This window comes from Protopterus annectens, chromosome 16.part0 (assembly GCF_019279795.1).
Source record: "Protopterus annectens isolate FY-2018-M chromosome 16.part0, PAN1.0, whole genome shotgun sequence".
Lineage (NCBI taxonomy): Eukaryota > Metazoa > Chordata > Ceratodontiformes > Protopteridae > Protopterus > Protopterus annectens.
Window position 1 is genome coordinate 114,996,416 of NC_056750.1, and position 24,504 is coordinate 115,020,919.

General features: G+C 36.9%; 2 protein-coding genes across 3 annotated transcripts in view; both read right to left on the bottom strand.

Annotated features, from left to right (window-relative positions):
• Positions 1 to 8,961: 8,961 nt before the first annotated feature.
• Positions 8,962 to 15,911, bottom strand: LOC122791058 (probable WRKY transcription factor protein 1). The gene has a single exon (XM_044058833.1). The coding sequence runs from the start codon at positions 15,891 to 15,893 to the stop codon at positions 11,424 to 11,426; it is 4,470 nt and encodes a 1,489-aa protein (XP_043914768.1). The 5' UTR covers positions 15,894 to 15,911; the 3' UTR covers positions 8,962 to 11,423.
• A 659-nt stretch (positions 15,912 to 16,570) lies between these two features.
• The window catches only part of LOC122791057 (trichohyalin-like), a 410,728-nt gene continuing 402,794 nt past the window's right edge, over positions 16,571 to 24,504 (bottom strand). For both annotated transcript variants that reach the window (XM_044058832.1, XM_044058831.1), the window contains one exon: positions 16,571 to 23,401. In XM_044058832.1, the coding sequence (XP_043914767.1) occupies positions 17,532 to 23,401 (5,870 nt within the window). In that variant the 3' untranslated portion in view covers positions 16,571 to 17,531. The remainder of the gene's footprint in view (positions 23,402 to 24,504) is intronic.

A 24,504-nucleotide genomic window follows, 5' to 3' on the forward strand; every position in this document is an offset into this window, starting at 1 on the left:
TGTTCCCAGTCCAATTACTGCATGCCTTTGGAACATGTAATGAAATCAGACCACCCAGAGAAAAAAACATGCAAACACAGAGAGAACATGCAGACTCCACACAGAAGGCAGACTGACTAAGAAATGAACCAGAGAGCCTCTTGCTGTGAGGAGACAGTACAACCTGGTAGGTCACTATGTCACCTCTACCGTACTTTACCACATCTTTCATAAAAAAGACACATTGTACAATTTCACTGATATCCGGGCAATAATCTTCAGCAAAACTGGTAATTGTTTTATGTACAAACTGGGCGCCATAGTAGAAAACACATCTGACACAGATATCCTTCAGAAGGGTCTCACAGAAACGGATAACTGGTGCCAGAGCCATGGCCTAAAGTTAAATGCCAAAATGCATACCCTTTCGTCATACCGCCGGGAAAACAAGGTTACCCCTAGCTACCAAATAGGTGGCAATCCACTGAGTACAGAAGAAGTTATCAGGGACCTGGGGACCCAGGTTGATAGTAGTCTGTCATTCGACACCCATGTAGCTAAAGTAGTTAGGAAGACCTTCTACATTGCCCACCTTATCATGAAGGGATTCTCATCTAGATCAAGGGAGGTCATAGTCTCCTATACTCATCACTCATCAGACCAATGATTGAGTACAATGCCCCATTAATGTATCTGACCCGACACTTGCAGCAGCTGGAGAGGCCACAAAGTTCCTCACCAAAAGGATAAAGGGTCTCAAACATCTGTCCACTGAAAGAACTCCAGCTCTATTCAGTCGCCACCGCTGCTCAGAGGTGACCTTTGCCTAACATACAAGGCCATGTCAAACCCAGATTTGATGAATATGCTTCACCTCAAAAATCTAGATCCGGAGACTTAAACCTCGACACGGCTATTAATAGGACGTGCTGGAGGATAGATTCATCACCCAAAGACTCCCTATGCTGTGGAATAAAATCGTATATGTGAGGCAGAGCACCTCGCTGGCCTTGTTCAAGAGAAATCTTGACCAATGGATGGGAGATCGCAGATATACCCCAGGGATTACCTCAGTGTCACTGCTCAACAGAGGCACAGCAAAATAATGGGTATAGTTCCCCATACTAAAGGGGTGGCGTAAGCCACAAAACTATGGGCTAGGCTTGTAAATGCCCTCGGGCAGATAGCCTAGTATGAACCTATGAACCTATGAACCTATTGTAAAACTACATTTAAAATACATTATGCGGTCTTACAGGTGCAGCATCTCTCTCTTCTGACTCTTCCTCTGATTCCTGTTGAAAGGTCAGAATTTCTCTGAGTGGTTTAGCAATGACCAGAAATATTAAAAATAATGTCAAACTCGCATAACAATGGAAAGGTCATAAGGAATAAATGAAAGCTACTGAAGTACGGCGTCTATATCATGTTATCGAAAGTTTACTTAATCGAATCAATAAAGGTCAAACTTTATTGATCGCTTTAGTAAAATATCAAATAACATAAAAAAAAAATAAAAAAATAAATAAATAAATAAATGGTGTAGCCCCACACCCCCCTACTTAAATATACCAACTCCGAGACCGCACTACATTGAGGTAAACGGAAACCTCCCCTTATGGAGATTTCCATTTACTTGCACAATGTTCTTCACTTTCAGTATTGTCATGCCGACAATATCAGACTCGATATTGTCAGCTTATGACAACGTGAAGTAGACGCGAAGTACGTACATTTGCAGTTATTTTTTTAAATTGCTTTTTGCCCCATGTTTGTTGACCGTCAAACATTTCTTCCAGTTGAATACAGCTCATTCATTACCATACATGGATTTCCACCCTGTCTCAAAGTGACAGTTATCTGAAGTGGGCTATCATCAAGGTAGCCATGATGGAGCTTTTACAACTCCCTGTTAAAACGTTGACACATGAAATGCTGCGTGCCGACCAGCTGAAAAAAAAATACTGAAAACCTAGGAGAAGAGCAAATATTAAAGACCATATTTCTCCTTTAAACTTCTTTTTTGCAGGAGTAAGTTTTCCCTGCAGCCCCTCATATGGGACAACCCCCCCCCCACGCCCCCCTGAGCTTATATATACCAATGCTGGAATCACCATACGTTGGAAAAAAGGGAATATCCTGAGAAATGGTCATCTTGGATTTAGTATATGTAAGTCCATTTTTTGACCATTCATTCTCTGTTTTTGGGACTCATTCTACAGCGTTTCAAAATTTCAAATGGTTACTAGGTTTTACCCCAGCCGTTTGAAGATCATCAACTTTCATTAACTGCCCAAGTTGATGAAGACTTCACTGCAGATCTATGATCAGGCAGGGATACTAGTAGCTGGGTGGGAATTTGTCAGCTGTTCAGTTGACCTTAAAGGTTCAAGAGGGTATTCATACTTTCAGAGATTAGTACTAGGCTAAATGCCCATGTGGGCCATTTTAAGTCTAGTCAATTACCCCATGTGAGAATAAAACCCTGCATCTTGTCTCTGTAAGGTAAACACCTTAACCATTATGCCAACCAAATGCTCATACCAGACCTCCCCCGTCAGCCTACAAGGTGCCAATTGGAAACGTCTGTAATTGCCATCTGAATGGATTGTCTGCACCACCTCACAGTCCTTCCCAACTGGCACCTTGTAGGCCCACAGGGGAGGTCTGGTATGACCACCAGGGTGACATAATGGTTAAGGTGTTTACCTTACAGACACAAGTTGCATTGTTTGATTCTCACATGGGGTAACTGGCTACGCTTAAAATGGCCACAAGGGCAGTTACCCTAGTACTAATCTATGAACCTGTGAATACCCTCTTGAAGCCATAAGGTTCATAGGTTCATAGGTGTGTACTAGGGTAATGGCCCTGGAGTCTTTACAAGCCTAGCCCGTAGGATTACCCTGGCATCATGCAGCCCAACCTTAGTTCCCAGTGCCTCTGTCGAATAGAGCCACTGGAGGGATCCCTAGGGTGAATTTTCTATTTCCCATCCACTCATCAAGCTTTCTCTTGAAGAGAGCCAGTGAGGTTTTCTGTTTGACATGTATGGGAAGTCTATTCCATAGCATAGGCAGTCCCTGGGTTATGAACCTGTCCCTCTATCATGTTTTGTTGATTGTGGTAATGAGAATGAGGTCTCTGGAGCATGTGGTGCGGAGGGATTGGGATTTCTTTAGATGCAGCATTTCTAACAGAGCTGGGTCAGACATGGCTTTGTAAGTCAAGCAGAGATCGCCTCTAAGTAGATGATATTCGACAGAGAATAGTTGGAGTTTTTTGAGTCTCTCCATATAGGGCAAGTGTTTAAGGCCTAGGATCCTCTTTGTGAGGTACTTTTCTGGCCTCTCCAGTTGTTGCAGGTGTCTAGTGAGGTACATGCCAAATGGGGCATTATACTCATTGACTGGCCTAATGAGGGACGAGTAGAGGGAGAGAAGGACCTCTTTCTTCCTGGATAAAAAACACTTAGTAATGAGATGTGCCACATAGAAGGACTTTCTGACCACAGTGGCAATGTGGCGGTCAAAAGAGAGGCTGCTGTCAACCTGTGTTCCCAGATCTCTTAAAACTCCTTCTGTGTTCAGCGGAGTACCAGTGATATGGTAATTCAAGGGAAATAGTTTTTTCCCAAGGGGGATGATGACACATTTTTGGCATTGAGCTTAAGGCCATGGTTCTGACACCAGTCTTTGGTCTCAGTGAGGCCTTTCTGTAGGATGTCAACATCACTTGGGGAGTTAATAGATCCCAGCTTGCAATAGTCTGTGAACTTTGTCAGCCAGAGTCCGTTTGTGTTGGCCTGGACTTCAGAGAAGTAGGTACCAAACAGAAGAAGACCCAGGACCGAACCCTGTGGAACTCCAGTCATGACCTGTCTGTAGTCTGACTTGGAGTCAGCTACTTTCACACTGTGGGTTCTATCTGTGAACCAGTTTGCAAACCACCTAGTGATATAGGGGTTGATGCCTAGCTTAGTGAGTTTTTCTATGATTCCTGAGTGGGAAATGGTATCAAAGGCCTTGGCCAGATCAAGGTAGGCTGTATGAACCAACTTGCCTTCATCCACAACTCTGGTGATGATCTACCCTTCACAAAACCAAACTGTGTAGGATCCAGAGTTTGGAGATTCCCTATATCCTTGTTTATTCAGTCCATGATGATGTGTTCCATAGCTTTGCATATCAGACTCGTCAGGCTAATGGGGTGGTAGTTCCCAGGGTCTGTAGTCGCTCCTCCTTTGTGGAGAGGGATGACTATAGCAGTGGGCCATTCGTTAGGGACAAAGCCTGAGGTGAGGTTGTGAGTGAACAGAGCACACAGGTGAGGTGCCAGTTCACTCTGTAGTTCATGTAGAACACAGCCAGGGATATTGTCAGGTCCCATAGAAGCTGTATTCTTGGCCTTGGACAGTGCTGATTTAGCCTGTGCAGCAGTAATATTTGGTGCCTGGCAATCTACTGGTATTGTGATTGGTCCTTTGGGGGGGAGAGGGGTAAAGTTGGCACTGAATCTGTCCGCCAGTATATTGGCAATATCCATTGGCTTGGTATAGGAGGTACTATTGTGCAGTACCTCTGAGCAAATCTGGGTATTGCCGTGGAGATTCTTTACATAACTATAGAAGGCCTTGTGGTTGTCTTTACTATCTGCTGGAATTCTGTTTTCATAGCTAGCTTTAGCAGATTTGAGGAGGGATCTCAACTTTTTGTTGAGGTTGATAAAGGAGTTTTTCCAGTCTTGGGACTTCACCTTATTCCATATCAGTTTCCTCCTTCTGTTGTAGAGTTGGTTTATGGCAGGGGACCACCAGATTGGCTTCCTTTTTTTTGGAGAAGAGCATCTTGGTTTTATTGGGTAATGCGAGATCTATGCATTTGTGTACGTGTTCATACAGTGCATTGGTGTATGATTCGGCAGTCATGCAACTATTCTCCATTTGCATGGGTGCTGTGAAGTTAGCCACCTCTGTTTTAGGAGCCCAAAGTTAGCTTTGGAGAAGTTTTTCATGGTGGCTACCTTTGTGTGTGTGTGTGTGTGGGGGGGGTGGATTTCCAAGGTGATTAGTTTGTGGTTGGATCTAACCAGGGAGGAGTTGACTATTGGTGTAGAGCAATGGTCACCTATGTTAGTAATAATCAGGTCAAGGATGTTGCACCCTCTAGTGGGGGTAGGAATCAGCTGGTCCAGGGCATTAGAATTAATGAATTCCAGGAAATGTTGAGCAAGTGTATTGGTACATGAGTAGTTTTCCCAGTTAATGGAGGGGTAGTTGAAGTCGTCCAGTATGAGAGTGTTAGGTTGGACTGTAATATTCTCCAGGGTGCTTAGGTACATGGATTGTGAGTCTTGGGACATGGTTGGGGACCTATAGCAGGCTACAACTTGAATCGCTGTCTTACTCAATGTTAGCTGCACCGGAAATATCTCAGATGCATTATGTTGGGCTATGAGTCTGGAGGTGTGCTCATCTGTTATGAATATGGAAACACCACCACCTTTGGAGCTTCAGTCCAAGTTCTACGGCCAAAAGGCGTGGAATGAGTTATAGCCTGGAAGTGCATGGGTGCTTTCTGCTGCCTTGAACCAGCTCTCTGTTACAGCACAAATGTCTATGTTCTCCATTTTAAGGAGTGCTTTGAGAAAGTGCATTTTGAGATTTAGACTTCTAGCTTTGAGCAGCATGACCCACAGATTGCATTTGTTTGTAGCTGTTATGGTGGTAATTTGGTCTTTGGAACACTGCCTAAAACAGTCACTATAGGGGTGGCAAGAGCCTTGGCCAGTATCCAGGAGCCCAGGGGTGACAGATGCATGCCATCTCTGGCAAAGCATTGAGGTCTAGCAATCATGTCATCCCAGGCAGATACTGGATCCCCTTAGAATGACACCAGAAACTTAGCCAATTATTGAAATCAAGAATTTTCTGCTTGTACTGTGGTATCATTCTGGGTGATGGTAGGATGCTGCTCAGGGCAAGGGTCATACCTGCCTGGGCTACATAATCTGAGAACTCCTCCATGTTTCTTTTCATGTAGTCCAGGGAGGTACGTCTCAGGTCATTCACACCCACATGTACAATAACGGAGTCATATTTGTACCTGTTGTTGAGGGACCTGAGTGCATGCGTTATGTGGCGGATCCTGGCGCCTGACAGGCAGCTCACTTTTACTTTCTTCTTATTCATCCTAGTGAGCAGGTCATCAGTGTCCCTCACTATCAAGTCACCTATGACTAGTGTGTTGGGCATGGCGTTTTGCCTTAGGGGCTTTGGTTGATTGAAATGAATTTTCATCTAGAGTACATGTGAAGTTATACATGGCAGAATAATGAGCATTTATTTTAAGGAGATGACCTTCACAATACAGTCGTGTAGCAATCATCAGAAGGATCAATTAAGACAGATGTGCAACTTTTTTAAAGTTAAATTAACATAAGGGGCAGCCAACTCATGAGTCAGTGCTTATAACAACAACAGGGATAGTAAGGTGGGGAAAATCAATTACTTATACAACAGCCTTTTCTGGTAGCATTTCAAGAAATCCTTGAACTACTTTTTTGTTATTAAAAACACATAGACAAGTTTCAAACCGTTTTCATATTTCACAAATAATCAAAAGAAGAAACCTTAACCTACAATATTTAAAGCTTCCGGTCCATGTATTCTTATGTTTTTTTTTTTATTTTTATTTTTCAATAAAAAATAGAACAATAGGAAAACAACCAGCATTAAAACAAAATAGAGTTAATTGCAATGACAGCAAAAACTTTTTAACAGGTTAAATGATATATTGTTAATTTAAACAACATTTAAACAAAAAAAATTCATTTCCAACTCTCCCAACAGTAGATAAGTAATAGATCTCTGCAAATGCTCAAAAATACTTTATACCCTAAACTAGAACGTTTAAAACTTCAGTGAAAAATATCTAAGCAAAATAAAACTGCAACAAAGCAAATGCAAAACAGAAGAAAGACATTTTAAGCATGCACATTAAATATGGACATATCTGTACTGACTTTGAAGTGAATTTACAGTTTATTCAGCAGCATGCATCACAGTTTCAGTACGCTGACCATGTTCCTCCATCCGCTGATCATACAGACTTTCTGATTACGTCAGTATTTTGTCAGTATCATTTTCGTTTTTGAGCAAGTATATTTGTTCTTATACTTGTTTCATGTCTTCTGAGATGTTAAAGTCATGTCCTCTTTTTGAAATGTTGTGTGAAAATTATTCAGCTTGAGGTAAATTTTGTTTGCTCAATAGAGTTTTTCCTTGCATTACTTTGCTGACCATGTTATGCAATATTTTGAGCACAAGAAGTGTGTGTTTCTTTCTTGTTTCTGTTCACATAATTATTTTCATTTCTGAGCAACTTTCTTTTTCTTCTTTTAAAAATTTACATTTCTCTGTTTTTTTCCACTACTGTGCAAACATTTGTAATCCATTTTCTTTTGTCTCAGTCTTAAATTTTATTGTCTCAGCTTGACGGCCGTGTTCCAAAAGCAAACACTTGGTTTCTTGCTAATTTCCATCTCATTTCTATTGATGTAATTATTTTGATTTTTCAATAAAGTGCTACTGTTTCTCTATTTGTTTCATTTTTTTCTTTTAAGGTTTTAAATCCTTCTTCTTTTACTATAATCTTTTACATTTTAGTAGTACTGTGCAGACATCCATAACTGGACTTTGAAGTGAATACTCCATTCCCTTAGCATTATGCCTTATAGTCTCAGTTTGCTGACCATGTTCCATAAACAAACCTTTGGATTATTGCACATTTTTGTTGCTGTAGCTATTTTTGAACAACTGTTTTTGTTTTAGTGCTCATTTCAGTTCTTCTTTTAATACTTTAAATTTATCTTCTCTGTCTGGGTTTAATATCTGGGAACTTGGGATTAGAATTTGAAAAAAAAAATATTGCAGGTTTCATCAGCAATGGGCCTTAAATTGTCATTTTCCATCATGGATATTCTTTCTTTCTTTTCTGTGCTATGTTAATGTCACCATTTTCATTTCAGAGAAACTGTTGATGCTTGTATTCCTGTTTTCTTTCTAATTTCTCATTTGAAGCTGTTAACACCCTCCTTTCTTTTTTGAAGGTGGCATCTGAACATGTGTTATTTGATTTTGAAATGAATGAATTACTTGTTTTCTCTGCAATGAGCCTCATTGTCTCCGTCTATTTACCGTGTTCTACAGTCACTTTGCCCTGCAAATTCTCAGTTTCGTTTCATTGTTCTGCTATTGTCATTTTTATTTCTAGACCAATGGTCTTCTTGCTGCATATTTTTTTTTTTTTGTCTTCTTTGAAGATTTCAGTTTCATGCTCTCTTTTGGAGTTCTGTATGAACTTGCAATATCAGGTGATTTATGTATTTCTTCAGCTTTGTACTCCATAGCCACAGTCTGAAGATAATGTTCCACAATCATGTGACTTTGATTTTCTTTGCCTATTTGCTTTTAAATTTGCATGGTAGTTTTCATTTTTTACTAGTTTTTTTCTTCCTTTGCTTGCTCCTTTTCTTGTTTTATGACCATCATTTCCTCTTCTGTTTGTTGAGACTCAGCATAAATACGTGTCATTTTACTTTGAGATGAAATCTTAATTACCTCAGCCTTGACCTCCGTATACTTAATGTGCTGGTGATTTTCTGCAATTTCTTCATTATACAAACTCTTTCATTGTTTCATTTGTTTGCTGATATCACCATTTACACTTTTAAGCATTTGCTCTTTTTTTGTTTGCTTACTTTCTTCTTTGAATATATAAATACCGATTTTTCCCATTTTGCAGTATTGTGAAAACATCTGTATTTGAATTTGATGTAAACACTCAATTTCATAAGCAATACGTCTGAGGCTGTTTGCTCCTCATGTTCCACAACCAAATTTTCAGTTTCTTGATCATTTCTGCTACTATAGTTATTTTCATTTTTCAGCCGGGGCTCTTGTTCATCTACTTAGTTCATTTCTTCTTTTAAGATATTAGTTTGTGCTTTTCTTTTTGGTTTTACTATCCAAACATTTCCCTTTGAGTTTCAAGTGGATTTTTTATATCCCCAGCAGCTAGTGATATATTCTCAACTGCCATATGATTGTCCAGAATCTTTTCATCACTTCAGTGATTTCTCTCCTTTTCTCTGTTGATATTAGCATTTTCATTTCCAAATAAAAGTTTATGTTCCTGTGCTTGTTTTGTTCCTTCTTTTATGGTATTAATTTCCCATGGCTTTGAGAGTGGTGTTTGAACATTTGTTATTTGTTGAAGTGAGTTATTTGTTTCTTCAGCACTGGGTCTGACTGCATCATAATGTTGATTATGTTCTACAATATGTCTGTTATGCAAACAATCCATTTCTTTCATTGTCCTACAATCATTTTCATTTCTAAACAAATGGTTTCCTTCTTGTGTATGTTTGTTGTGTGCATTCAATACTTTACTGTTTTCTTCATGAAAGACTCTAGTTTACTGTTTTATTTCTTTAGGTATTTTCTGAAGTTTTGTAATATCAAGCACTTTATTTGTTTCATGAGTCCTTTACCCCTCAGTCACAGCTTGAAGATCATGTCCGGCAATTTGTTGATTTTCTAAATTCTTTGGTTTAGTCTTTATACTCATGTTGCAGTTTCCATTTCTGATCATCTGATTTTCTTCACTGGTCTGTCCTTTTTATTCTTCTGAGAGTCTAATTCCCTCTTTTCTTTCTCCGGATTCTACATAAATACCTTTCATTTCAGTTTGAGGTAAAGTTTCCCATTCTTTAGCATTCACTTTGCTCATGATGTTTCACAACCTGTTAGTCGTTTAATCTTTTTGCTTCTTTCATTTGCTTTTCATCCTTCCATTCTTAGTTTCTTCTTTGAAGATTTTAATACCATCTTTTCCTTTTTGTAGTACTGTGCAAACATCTGCAATTGGAGTCTGAACTGAATACTCCATTCCCATAGCATTTTGCCTTTTAGTCCCAGTGTGTTGATTATGTTCCATGAGTAAACGTTTGCTTTCTTGTATATTTCTATTGATACAGCTATTTTGATTTTTCAGCAACTACTTTTGTTCATATGCTTGCTTCATTTCTTTCTTCTATTCTTTAAATTTCTCTTATTTTACTCAATTTACTATCTGTATATTTGTCATTTGAATTTGAAATGTATTCCCTGTTTCCTCAGCAATAGATCTTACGTTGTAACATTTCCTATAATATTCCAAATATTTTCATCCTGGAAACCATTTCTTTCTCTGTCCTACTGCTATCATTTTCATTTCTGAGCAGCTGCTGTTTGTGTGCTTGTTTTCTATCTTCTTTGATGATATTAATGCCTTCTTTTCTTTTTGAAGGGGGTGTTTTAACACTCACCTGACTTTGAAGTAAATTATTTGTTTTCTCAGTGATGATTGTCATAGCCTCTGCCTGTTTATCATGTTTCATGATCTGTTTGTCATGCAAATTCTCCATTTCTTTAATTGCTCCGTTATCATTGTTTTTATTTGTTGGCAAATGGGCTTCTTCGAGCATGTGCTTCTTATCTTCTTTGAGGAATCTACTTTCCTGCTATGCTCCTTGGAGTGCTGTGTGAACACCTGCAAACATCAGGTGATTTCTGTGTTTTCTTACCCTTCAGTTTCATTATGGTCTCAGTTTGAAGTTTATGTTCAACAGTTTGTTGATTCTGCAAATTACTTTTAATGCAGAGATGCAAAGAGAGAGAGAGGGTTCAAGGACAAAGATATTGTTTTATGCTTTAAAGTTAATAGTTGGGTAACTGTCGAGTACTTTAAATAGGAAAAAAGAAAGGGGTAGAGTAAGTACAGTCAGATAAAGTGATAGAGAGGGGGAATACAAGAGACAGGGAGGCAAGAGGATACATAGTTTGAATAGGAAGGGAACAGATAGTACTAAAGTTGTATAAGCTGTGGTGATGCGCTCATATGAAAAAGGCTAGATAAATAAGAAGAAGGAGACAAAAGAACACAGAAAGAGAGAAAAAGACAGAAGCTCCCAATGAAAGTGTGGTGACAGCTGCCAAGGGGAGACAGAGTATGTAGAGTACAAACATAGACAGTTTAATCTGGGATGGGAATAGCAGTTCTGTGCAAGTACCTGTAATATGAGTTTGAGATGAGGTGTCACTTGTTTCAGGATTGTCTTTCACACATTCTATTTGGTGCTGATTTTCCACAATCTTTTTAACATTTACATCCTCATTTTCTTTTATTGTTCTGCTGTCTTCCTTTTCATTTGTAGACAAATTATCCCCTTCATTAGTCTCCTTCCTGTTTTCTTTGTTTAATTCAGTTTCCTGTTCTCTTTTTTGAAGGACTGACTGAACATTAACATAGGCTGAGTTGTTTGTTTCCTCATCTTTGCACTGCATAGTCTCTGTTTGGCCATTTTCCACAATCTGTTGATTTTCTGAGTTCATTTTCACCATTTTATTTTTTGGTGTATTTTTCATTTTTGTGGTGCTGTTTTTCTTTTTCTGATAGTTCCTCTTGTTCTTTTAAGGGTTTTGTTTCAGTTCCTGTTTCTTGTAGTTCTGTGCAAATACCTGTACTATGAGTTTGAGATAAGGTGTCACTTGTTTTGGCATTGTCTTTCATATGTTTGGTTTCCAGCTGGTGTTCTACAATCTTTTTAACATTTACATCCTCATTTTCTTTTATTGTTCTGCTGTCTTCCTTTTCATTTGTAGACAAATTATCCCCTTCATTAGTCTCCTTCCTGTTTTCTTTGGTTAATTCAGTTTCCTGTTCTCTTTTTTGAAGGACAGACTGTACATTATCATTGGCTGAATTGTTTGTTTCCTCATATTTGCACTGCATAGTCTCTGTTTGGCCATTTTCCACAATCTGTTGATTTTCTGAGTTCATTTTCACCATTTTATTTTTGGTGTATTTTTCATTTTTGTGGTGCTGTTTTTCTTCTTCTGACAGTTCCACTTGTTCTTTTAAGGGTTTTGTTTCAGTTCCTGTTTCTTGTAGTTCTGTGCAAATTCCTGTACTATGAGTTTGAGATAAGGTGTCACTTGTTTTGGCATTGTCTTTCACATGTTCGGTTTCCAGCTGGTGTTCTATAATCTTGTTAACATTTACATCCTTATTTTCTTTTATTGTTCTGCTGTCTTCCTTTTCATTTGTAGACAAATTATCCCTATCATTAGTCTCCTTCCTTTTTTCTTTGGTTAATTCTGTTTCCTGTTCTCTTTTTTGAAGGACTGACTGAACATTATCATTGGCTGAATTGTTTGTTTCCTCATCTTTGCACTGCATAGTCTCTGTTTGGCCATTTTCCACAATCTGTTGATTTTCTGAGTTCATTTTCACCATTTTATTTTTGGTGTATTTTTCATTTTTGTGGTGCTGTTTTTCTTCTTCTGACAGTTCCTCTTGTTCTTTTAAGGGTTTTGTTTCAGTTCCTGTTTCTTGTAGTTCTGTGCAAATACCTGTACTATGAGTTTGAGATAAGGTGTCACTTGTTTTGACATTGTCTTTGATATGTTCGGTTTCCAGCTGGTGTTCTATAATCTTTTTAACATTTACATCCTCATTTTCTTTTATTGTTCTGCTGTCTTCCTTTTCATTTGTAGACAAATTATCCCCTTCATTAGTCTCCTTCCTGTTTTCTTTGGTGAATTCAGTTTCTTGTTCTCTTTTTTGAAGGACTGACTGAACATTAACATTGGCTGAATTGTTTGTTTCCTCATCTTTGCCCTGCATAGTGTCTGTTTGGCCATTTTCCACAATCTGTTGACTTTCTAAGTTCATTTTCACCATTTTATTCTTGGTGTATTTTTCATTTTTGTGCGGCTGTTTTTCTTCCTCTGACAGTTCCTCTTGTTCTTTTAAGGGTTTTGTTTCAGTTCCTGTTTCTTGTAGTTCTGTGCAAATTCCTGTACTATGAGTTTGAGATAAGGTGTCACTTGTTTTGGCATTGTCTTTCACATGTGCGGTTTCCAGCTGGTGTTTTATAATATTTTTAACATTTACATCCTCATTTTCTTGTACTGTTCTGCTGTCTTCCTTTTCATTGGTAGACAAATTATCCCCTTCATTAATCTCCTTCCTGTTTTCTTTGGTTAATTCAGTTTCCTGTTCTCTTTTTTGAAGGACTGACTGAACATTAACATTGGTTGAATTGTTTGTGTCCTCATCTTTGCACTGCATAGTGTCTGTTTGGCCATTTTCCACAATCTGTTGATTTTCTAAGTTCATTTTCACCATTTTATTTTTGGTGTATTTTTCATTTTTGTGCGGCTGTTTTTCTTCCTCTGACAGTTCCTCTTGTTCTTTTAAGGGTTTTGTTTCAGTTCCTGTTTCTTGTAGTTCTGTGCAAATACCTGTACTACGAGTTTGAGATAAGGTGTCACTTGTTTTGGCATTGTCTTTCACATGTGCGGTTTCCAGCTGGTGTTCTATAATATTTTTAACATTTACATCCTCATTTTCTTTTATTGTTCTGCTGTCTTCCTTTTCATTTGTAGACAAATTATCCCCTTCATTAGTCTCCTTCCTGTTTTCTTTGGTTAATTCAGTTTCCTGTTCTCTTTTTTGAAGGACTGACTGAACATTAACATTGGCTGAGTTGTTTGTTTCCTCATCTTTGCACTGCATAGTCTCTGTTTGGCCATTTTCCACAATCTGTTGATTTTCTGAGTTCATTTTCACCATTTTATTTTTGATGTATTTTTCATTTTTGTGGTGCTGTTTTTCTTCTTCTGACAGTTCCTCTTGTTCTTTTAAGGGTTTTGTTTCAGTTCCTGTTTCTTGTAGTTCTGTGCAAATACCTGTACTATGAGTTTGAGATAAGGTGTCACTTGTTTTGGCATTGTCTTTCATATGTTCGGTTTCCAGCTGGTGTTCTATAATCTTTTTAACATTTACATCCTCATTTTCTTGTACTGTTCTGCTGTCTTCCTTTTCATTTGTAGACAAATTATCCCCTTCATTAGTCTCCTTCCTGTTTTCTTTGGTTAATTCAGTTTCCTGTTCTCTTTTTTGAAGGACTGACTGAACATTAACATTGGCTGAATTGTTTGTTTCCTCATCTTTGCACTGCATAGTCTCTGTTTGGCCATTTTCCACAATCTGTTGATTTTCTGAGTTCATTTTCACCATTTTATTTTTGGTGTATTTTTCATTTTTGTGGTGCTGTTTTTCTTCTTCTGACAGTTCCTCTTGTTCTTTTAAGGGTTTTGTTTCAGTTCCGGTTTCTTGTAGTTCTGTGCAAATACCTGTACTATGAGTTTGAGATAAGGTGTCACTTGTTTTGGCATTGTCTTTCACATGTTCGGTTTCCAGCTGGTGTTCTATAATCTTTTTAACATTTACATCCTCATTTTCTTTTATTGTTCTGCTGTCTTCCTTTTCATTTGTAGACAAATTATCCCCTTCATTAGTCTCCTTCCTGTTTTCTTTGGTTAATTCAGTTTCCTGTTCTCTTTTTTGAAGGACAGACTGTACATTATCATTGGCTGAATTGTTTGTTTCCTCATCTTTGCACTGCATAGTGTCTGTTTGGCCATTTTCCACAATCTGTTGACTTTCTAAGTTCATTTTCACCATTTTATTTTTGGTGTATTTTTCATTTTTGTGCGGCTGTTTTTCTTCCTCTGACAGTTCCTCTTGTTCTTTTAAGGGTTTTGTTTCAGTTCCTGTTTCTTGTAGTTCTGTGCAAATACCTGTACTATGAGTTTGAGATAAGGTGTCACTTGTTTTGACATTGTCTTTGATATGTTCGGTTTCCAGCTGGTGTTCTATAATCTTTTTAACATTTACATCCTCATTTTCTTTTATTGTTCTGCTGTCTTCCTTTTCATTGGTAGACAAATTATGCCCTTCATTAGTCTCCTTCCTGTTTTCTTTGGTTAATTCAGTTTCCTGTTCTCTTTTTTGAAGGACTGACTGAACATTAACATTGGCTGAATTGTTTGTTTCCTCATCTTTGCACTGCATAGTCTCTGTTTGGTCATTTTCCACAATCTGTTGATTTTCTGAGTTCATTTTCACCATTTTATTTTTGGTGAATTTTTCATTTTTGTGGTGCTGTTTTTCTTCTTCTGACAGTTCCTCTTGTTCTTTTAAGGGGTTTGTTTCAGTTCCTGTTTCTTGTAGTTCTGTGCAAATACCTGTACTATGCATTTGAGATAAGGTGTCACTTGTTTTGGCATTGTCTTTCACATGTTCGGTTTCCAGCTGGTGTTCTATAATCTTTTTAACATTTACATCCTTATTTTCTTTTATTGTTCTGCTGTCTTCCTTTTCATTTGTAGACAAATTATCCCCTTCATTAGTCTCCTTCTTGTTTTCTTTGGTTAATTCTGTTTCCTGTTCTCTTTTTTGAAGGACTGACTGAACATTATCATTGGCTGAATTGTTTGTTTCCTCATCTTTGCACTGCATAGTCTCTGTTTGGCCATTTTCCACAATCTGTTGATTTTCTGAGTTCATTTTCACCATTTTATTTTTGGTGTATTTTTCATTTTTGTGGTGCTGTTTTTCTTCTTCTGACAGTTCCTCTTGTTCTTTTAAGGGTTTTGTTTCAGTTCCTGTTTCTTGTAGTTCTGTGCAAATACCTGTACTATGAGTTTGAGATAAGGTGTCACTTGTTTTGGCATTGTCTTTCACATGTTCGGTTTCCAGCTGGTGTTCTATAATCTTTTTAACATTTACATCCTTATTTTCTTTTATTGTTCTGCTGTCTTCCTTTTCATTTGTAGACAAGTTATCCCCTTCATTAGTCTCCTTCCTGTTTTCTTTGGTTAATTCTGTTTCCTGTTCTCTTTTTTGAAGGACTGACTGAACATTATCATTGGCTGAATTGTTTGTTTCCTCATCTTTGCACTGCATAGTCTCTGTTTGGCCATTTTCCACAATCTGTTGATTTTCTGAGTTCATTTTCACCATTTTATTTTTGGTGTATTTTTCATTTTGTGGTGCTGTTTTTCTTCTTCTGACAGTTCCTCTTGTTCTTTTAAGGGTTTTGTTTCAGTTCCTGTTTCTTGTAGTTCTGTGCAAATACCTGTACTATGAGTTTGAGATAAGGTGTCACTTGTTTTGCCATTGTCTTTCATATGTTCGGTTTCCAGCTGGTGTTCTATAATCTTTTTAACATTTACATCCTCATTTTCTTTTATTGTTCTGCTGTCTTCCTTTTCATTTGTAGACAAATTATCCCCTTCATTAGTCTCCTTCCTGTATTCTTTGGTTAATTCAGTTTCCTGTTCTCTTTTTTGAAGGACTGACTGAACATTAACATTGGCTGAATTGTTTGTTTCCTCATCTTTGCACTGCATAGTCTCTGTTTGGCCATTTTCCACAATCTGTTGATTTTCTGAGTTCATTTTCACCATTTTATTTTTGGTGTATTTTTCATTTTGTGGTGCTGTTTTCTTCTTCTGACAGTTCCTCTTGTTCTTTTAAGGGTTTTGTTTCAGTTCCTGTTTCTTGTAGTTCTGTGCAAATACCTGTACTATGAGTTTGAGATAAGGTGTCACTTGTTTTGGCATTGTCTTTCATATGTTCGGTTTCCAGCTGGTGTTCTATAATCTTTTTAACATTTACATCCTCATTTTCTTGTACTGTTCTGCTGTCTTCCTTTTCATTTGTAGACAAATTATCCCCTTCATTAGTCTCCTTCCTGTTTTCTTTGGTTAATTCAGTTTCCTGTTCTCTTTTTTGAAGGACTGACTGAACATTAATATTTGCTGAATTGTTTGTTTCCTCATCTTTGCACTGCATAGTGTCTGTTTGGCCATTTTCCACAATCTGTTGACTTTCTAAGTTTATTTTCACCATTTTATTTTTGGTGTATTTTTCATTTTTGTGGTGCTGTTTTTCTTCCTCTGACAGTTCCTTTTGTTCTTTTAAGGGTTTTGTTTCAGTTCCTGTTTCTTGTAGTTCTGTGCAAATTCCTGTACTATGAGTTTGAGATAAGGTGTCACTTGTTTTGGCATTGTCTTTCACATGTTTGGTTTCCAGCTGGTGTTCTATAATCTTTTTAACATTTACATCCTTATTTTCTTTTATTGTTCTGCTGTCTTCCTTTTCATTTGTAGACAAATTATCCCCTTCATTAGTCTCCTTCCTGTTTTCTTTGGTTAATTCTGTTTCCTGTTCTCTTTTTTGAAGGACTGACTGAACATTATCATTGGCTGAATTGTTTGTTTCCTCATCTTTGCACTGCATAGTCTCTGTTTGGCCATTTTCCACAATCTGTTGATTTTCTGAGTTCATTTTCACCATTTTATTTTTGGTGTATTTTTCATTTTGTGGTGCTGTTTTTCTTCTTCTGACAGTTCCTCTTGTTCTTTTAAGGGTTTTGTTTCAGTTCCTGTTTCTTGTAGTTCTGTGCAAATACCTGTACTATGAGTTTGAGATAAGGTGTCACTTGTTTTGCCATTGTCTTTCATATGTTCGGTTTCCAGCTGGTGTTCTATAATCTTTTAACATTTACATCCTCATTTTCTTTTATTGTTCTGCTGTCTTCCTTTTCATTTGTAGACAAATTATCCCCTTCATTAGTCTCCTTCCTGTATTCTTTGGTTAATTCAGTTTCCTGTTCTCTTTTTGAAGGACTGACTGAACATTAACATTGGCTGAATTGTTTGTTTCCTCATCTTTGCACTGCATAGTCTCTGTTTGGCCATTTTCCACAATCTGTTGATTTTCTGAGTTCATTTTCACCATTTTATTTTTGGTGTATTTTTCATTTTTGTGGTGCTGTTTTTCTTCTTCTGACAGTTCCTCTTGTTCTTTTAAGGGTTTTGTTTCAGTTCCTGTTTCTTGTAGTTCTGTGCAAATTCCTGTACTATGAGTTTGAGATAAGGTGTCACTTGTTTTGGCATTGTCTTTCACATGTTCGGTTTCCAGCTGGTGTTCTATAATCTTGTTAACATTTACATCCTTATTTTCTTTTATTGTTCTGCTGTCTTCCTTTTCATTTGTAGACAAATTATCCCCTTCATTAGTCTCCTTCCTGTTTTCTTTGGTTAATTCTGTTTCCTGTTCTCTTTTTTGAAGGACTGACTGAACATTATCATTGGCTGAATTGTTTGTTTCCTCATCTTTGCACTGCATAGTCTCTGTTTGGCCATTTTCCACAATCTGTTGATTTTCTGAGTTCATTTTCACCATTTTATTTTTGGTGTATTTTTCATTTTTGTGGTGCTGTTTTTCTTCTTCTGACAGTTCCTCTTGTTCTTTTAAGGGTTTTGTTTCAGTTCCTGTTTCTTGTAGTTCTGTGCAAATACCTGTACTATGAGTTTGAGATAAGGTGTCACTTGTTTTGCCATTGTCTTTCATATGTTCGGTTTCCAGCTGGTGTTCTATAATCTTTTTAACATTTACATCCTCATTTTCTTTTATTGTTCTGCTGTCTTCCTTTTCATTTGTAGACAAATTATCCCCTTCATTAGTCTCCTTCCTGTATTCTTTGGTTAATTCAGTTTCCTGTTCTCTTTTTTGAAGGACTGACTGAACATTAACATTGGCTGAATTGTTTGTTTCCTCATCTTTGCACTGCATAGTCTCTGTTTGGCCATTTTCCACAATCTGTTGATTTTCTGAGTTCATTTTCACCATTTTATTTTTGGTGTATTTTTCATTTTTGTGGTGCTGTTTTTCTTCTTCTGACAGTTCCTCTTGTTCTTTTAAGGGTTTTGTTTCAGTTCCTGTTTCTTGTAGTTCTGTGCAAATTCCTGTACTATGAGTTTGAGATAAGGTGTCACTTGTTTTGGCATTGTCTTTCACATGTTCGGTTTCCAGCTGGTGTTCTATAATCTTGTTAACATTTACATCCTTATTTTCTTTTATTGTTCTGCTGTCTTCCTTTTCATTTGTAGACAAATTATCCCCTTCATTAGTCTCCTTCCTGTTTTCTTTGGTTAATTCTGTTTCCTGTTCTCTTTTTTGAAGGACTGACTGAACATTATCATTGGCTGAATTGTTTGTTTCCTCATCTTTGCACTGCATAGTCTCTGTTTGGCCATTTTCCACAATCTGTTGATTTTCTGAGTTCATTTTCACCATTTTATTTTTGGTGTATTTTTCATTTTTGTGGTGCTGTTTTTCTTCTTCTGACAGTTCCTCTTGTTCTTTTAAGGGTTTTGTTTCAGTTCCTGTTTCTTGTAGTTCTGTGCAAATACCTGTACTATGAGTTTGAGATAAGGTGTCACTTGTTTTGACATTGTCTTTGATATGTTCGGTTTCCAGCTGGTGTTCTATAATCTTTTTAACATTTACATCCTCATTTTCTTTTATTGTTCTGCTGTCTTCCTTTTCATTGGTAGACAAATTATGCCCTTCATTAGTCTCCTTCCTGTTTTCTTTGGTTAATTCTGTTTCCTGTTCTCTTTTTTGAAGGACTGACTGAACATTAACATTGGCTGAATTGTTTGTTTCCTCATCTTTGCACTGCATAGTCTCTGTTTGGCCATTTTCCACAATCTGTTGATTTTCTGAGTTCATTTTCACCATTTTATTTTTGGTGAATTTTTCATTTTTGTGGTGCTGTTTTTCTTCTTCTGACAGTTCCTCTTGTTCTTTTAAGGGTTTTGTTTCAGTTCCTGTTTCTTGTAGTTGTGTGCAAATACCTGTACTATGAGTTTGAGATAAGGTGTCACTTGTTTTGGCATTGTCTTTCACATGTTCAGTTTCCAGCTGGTGTTCTATAATCTTTTTAACATTTACATCCTCATTTTCTTTTATTGTTCTGCTGTCTTCCTTTTCATTTGTAGACAAATTATCATCTTCATTAGTCTCCTTCCTGTATTCTTTGGTTAATTCAGTTTCCTGTTCTCTTTTTTGAAGGACTGACTGAACATTAACATTGGCTGAATTGTTTGTTTCCTCATCTTTGCACTGCATAGTCTCTGTTTGGCCATTTTCCACAATCTGTTGATTTTCTGAGTTCATTTTTACCATTTTATTTTTGGTGTATTTTTCATTTTTGTGGTGCTGTTTTTCTTCTTCTGACAGTTCCTCTTGTTCTTTTAAGGGTTTTGTTTCAGTTCCTGTTTCTTGTAGTTCTGTGCAAATACATGTACTATGAGTTTGAGATAAGGTGTCACTTGTTTTGGCATTGTCTTTCACATGTTCGGTTTCCAGCTGGTGTTCTATAATCTTTTTAACATTTACATCCTCATTTTCTTTTATTGTTCTGCTGTCTTCCTTTTCATTTGTAGACAAATTATCCCCTTCATTAGTCTCCTTCCTGTTTTCTTTGGTTAATTCAGTTTCCTGTTCTCTTTTTTGAAGGACAGACTGTACATTATCATTGGCTGAATTGTTTGTTTCCTCATCTTTGCACTGCATAGTGTCTGTTTTGCCATTTTCCACAATCTGTTGACTTTCTAAGTTCATTTTCACCATTTTATTTTTGGTGTATTTTTCATTTTTGTGCGGCTGTTTTTCTTCCTCTGACAGTTCCTCTTGTTCTTTTAAGGGTTTTGTTTCAGTTCCTGTTTCTTGTAGTTCTGTGCAAATTCCTGTACTATGAGTTTGAGATAAGGTGTCACTTGTTTTGGCATTGTCTTTCACATGTTCGGTTTCCAGCTGGTGTTCTATAATCTTTTTAACATTTACATCCTCATTTTCTTTTATTGTTCTGCTGTGTTCCTTTTCATTTGTAGACAAATTATCCCCTTCATTAGTCTCCTTCCTGTTTTCTTTGGTTAATTCTGTTTCCTGTTCTCTTTTTTGAAGGACTGACTGAACATTATCATTGGCTGAATTGTTTGTTTCCTCATCTTTGCACTGCATAGTCTCTGTTTGGCCATTTTCCACAATCTGTTGATTTTCTGAGTTCATTTTCACCATTTTATTTTTGGTGTATTTTTCATTTTTGTGGTGCTGTTTTTCTTCTTCTGACAGTTCCTCTTGTTCTTTTAAGGGTTTTGTTTCAGTTCCTGTTTCTTGTAGTTCTGTGCAAATATCAATACTATGAGTTTGAGATAAGGTGTCACTTGTTTTGGCATTGCCTTTCACAGTTTCGGTTTCCAGCTGGTGTTCTCTAATCTTTTTAACATTTACATCCTTATTTTCTTGTACTGTTTTGCTGTCTTCCTTTTCATTTGTAGACAAATTATCCCCTTCATTAGTCTCCTTCCTGTTTTCTTTGGTTAATTCAGTTTCCTGTTCTCTTTTTTGAAGAACTGAGTGAACCTTAACATTGGCTGAATTGTTTGTTTCCTCATCTTTGCACTGCATAGTCTCTGTTTGGCCATTTTTCACAATCTGTTGACTTTCTAAGTTCATTTTCACCCTTTTATTTTTGGTGTATTTTTCATTTTTGTGCGGCTGTTTTTCTTCCTCTGACAGTTCCTCTTGTTCTTTTAAGGGTTTTGTTTCAGTTCCTGTTTCTTGTAGTTCTGTGCAAATACCTGTACTATGAGTTTGAGATAAGGTGTCATTTGTTTTGGCATTTTCTTTCATACGTTCTGTTTCCAGCTGGTTTTCTACGATATTTTTAAGATTTACATCCTCATTTTCTTTTATTGTTCTGCTGTCTTCCTTTTCATTTGTAGACAAATTATCCCCTTCGTTAGTCTCCTTCCTGTTTTCTTTGAATAATTTAGTTTCTTGTTCTCTTTTTTGGAATACTGTCTTAACATTTGTAATATTGGGTGAATTCTTTGTTTCCTCAACCTTGCACTGCACGTTATCTGTTTGGTGATCATGTTCCGCAGTTTGTTGTTCTTGCAAGCTCTTGGTTTGTTTCATTTTTTTGCTGTCATCATTTTCATTCTTGAGCAAACAATTTCCATTGCACGCTTTTTTCTTTTCTTCTAAGGTAATAATTTTGTGTTTCCCATCTTGTAATACTGTCTGATTTGTAATGTGACATAAATTTTTTGTGTTTTCATTTTTGCATTCTGTATTCTCAGTGTGATGTCCAATTTCAGCACTCTCGTTACCTTGGACATTCTCTGATGTTTTGGTTATTCTATTCATATTACAATTGTCAGTATTTTCTACTTTTCCTTCATCTGCTTTTAAGATTTTCATTTCTTCTGGTCTTTTCTGAAGTGAAGTATCTTTAACTGCTGTTTGAATTTGATCTACATTTTTTGATTCGTTACTTTCACCATTAATAACCTCAGTTTTCTTAGCATTAATGTTATCACTTGATTCCTTTCTTTTATTAATGCCTTTTTTATTTTTGACATGCTGGTCATTTTTAGACCTTTTCTTTTTTAATGTTTTTAAGACTTCCTTTCCCTCTTCTGTTTCTTGGACAACTGAATTAAAATTTCTATTTTGATGTAAATTTACCGTGTTTTCATGACTGTCTCTCATCATCTCAGTTTTCCAACCATATTCCACTGCCTGTTGCTCAAACAATCCATGTGTTTGTTTCAGTCTTTTGTTGATGTCATAATTTTCATTTCTGGCTAACTTCTCTTGCTCTTGTGCTTGCTTTAGTTTCTCTTTTAAGTCCTTAATTTCTTCTTCCCTTTCATGGAGTAATCCGAGGACACGTGCAATGTGAGACTGAAGTGAAGTTTTTCCTTTTTCGGCATTATGTTTCATTATCTCTGTTACTTGATAATGTTCCTTAATTTGCTGGGACAGCAAATTCTTTGTGGTTTTCATTTTTCTGTCGATATTTTTAATTTCTGTTTTGAGCGATTGCTCCTCTTCTTGATCATTTTTTTTTTCCTTTAATTTTTTCGTTTCTGGTTTGCCTTCCTGTTGTACTGTGTGAAGATGACTGATCTGAATTGCATTTTCTCTCTCTTCTGTATTGTGTTTCATTGCCCTGATTTGCTGACCATGCCCCTCAGTTTGACTGTCTAAACTCTCTCTTTCTTCCATTATTCCCTTACCATCCGCATTTTCATATTTTTGGCAGTCTGGCATTCCCCTTGGCTGCTGGTTTTCATCTTTTACGGTTTTAATTTCATTTGCTCTTTCTTGTAGCACAGTCTGAATATTTGTAATTTGATATTGGAGTGTGGTGTCTGTTTCCTTGGCTATGCACTTCATAATCCGAATTTGATTACAGAGTTTCAGAATTTGGCAATGATTTGATTTCTTCTTCTTTTCTACTTCCATTTTGATAGCATTATTTTCATTTCTAATCAACTGCTCTTGTTCAAGTATTTGTGCAATTTCTTTCTTTAAGGTTTCAATTTTTTTTTCATGTAAAGATATCAACTGTGATTGAATTTCCATACAGCACTGGTGAACATACTTTGCAAGACCAGTAACAATAATTCCACTGTCACTTGCTTCCAGCGTAACACAATACTCCTGCAGTCTGTCGATGTTTCCCTGGAAGACAGTATTGATCAGAGGATGTGGCACACACTGAGAAAGGACAATTGAATCCAAACTTTTCAGTAATGCTTCTTTAGCTTTGATTGCATGATTCCCTTTCCCAATCACGAATAGCTGCATCCATTCTGGAGTTTCTGTAAACAACAGTGAACATGGGGATTAGTTCAGCATTCCATATAATACAAAAGAAACCATTTTAGATTTTCTAAAGAATGACCCATTATTACAAGGAACTTACTATACTACAAACATTATAAAATACGCGAACATAACATCTGATTGTGAGATACTGCTTTTAGTTTTCTATTGTCAGATACAAGGTGTTATATTTTAGCAGTTAAAACTGAACAATGAATATATGGCAAACCTGGTGAAGTAAATAAATCATAAAACATGGTAAATGCTTTTTCAGGAGGCTGTGCCCCATGTGGACCTGGATCATAACAACCTCATAATCTCTATCTTTCTATATACTAACTTTCTCTATATGCATTTTTTGCCAGTGTACCCACTGACCATCACACTTACCCATATCAGGTATATCTATGCTTTCCGATATCTTGAGTATGCCACAGTGAGGGCAAGAGCAATGGGAGAGGCCACTGTACAAGTAGACTTAGCAGTGGTTTGTGTCCTTAATGGCAACCCATCAATGTTGGCGTATTTGTTTATGGCCATAGCCCCTCCTGTGAGTGGCAGACAAGTGATGCATATTACCACTAGTATTCATAATGTGAATGTAGGCTTTACTGCATGCATGATAAGGTCTAGTGCAGGTGTTACTCTGTGGACAGATGCGTGCCACTGGGCCATCCATTATATTACTCAGAGATGCTCAAATATACTAACTTTTAATGCTGCACAGACATTATATGACGAGTATCTGATTTTCAGGAAAACAGCAGAACAGCTATTCCCTTTAATGAGTTAGTGTAAATTTGGAATGTCTATGTTTAGATTTATTTTGGGGGTGTATCTTCCACAAGGGGGGGTACAGGGGATACAGTCCCATGTAAAATGTACTGTTTATTTTTGAATAATAGTTGGACCACTGTAATAGTCCCTTGTTTACATCACCATATTTTTTTTACAGTTCATGTGTTTAATTTGCTTACAGCTATTAATGGTAACCATCCTTGATCTAATTTAATGTATTAGTCATAATGTTTTGGTTGGCTTACAGTAGGACACTTGGAAGATTTGTGAAAAAGCGTGTGTATTGGTATTTAAAATGTGC

Bases quoted from the DNA above. Each gene is read 5' to 3' on its own strand.
- LOC122791058 (XM_044058833.1), bottom strand. From the start codon at position 15,893: ATGGTGAAAATGAACTCAGAAAATCAACAGATTGTGGAAAATGGCCAA.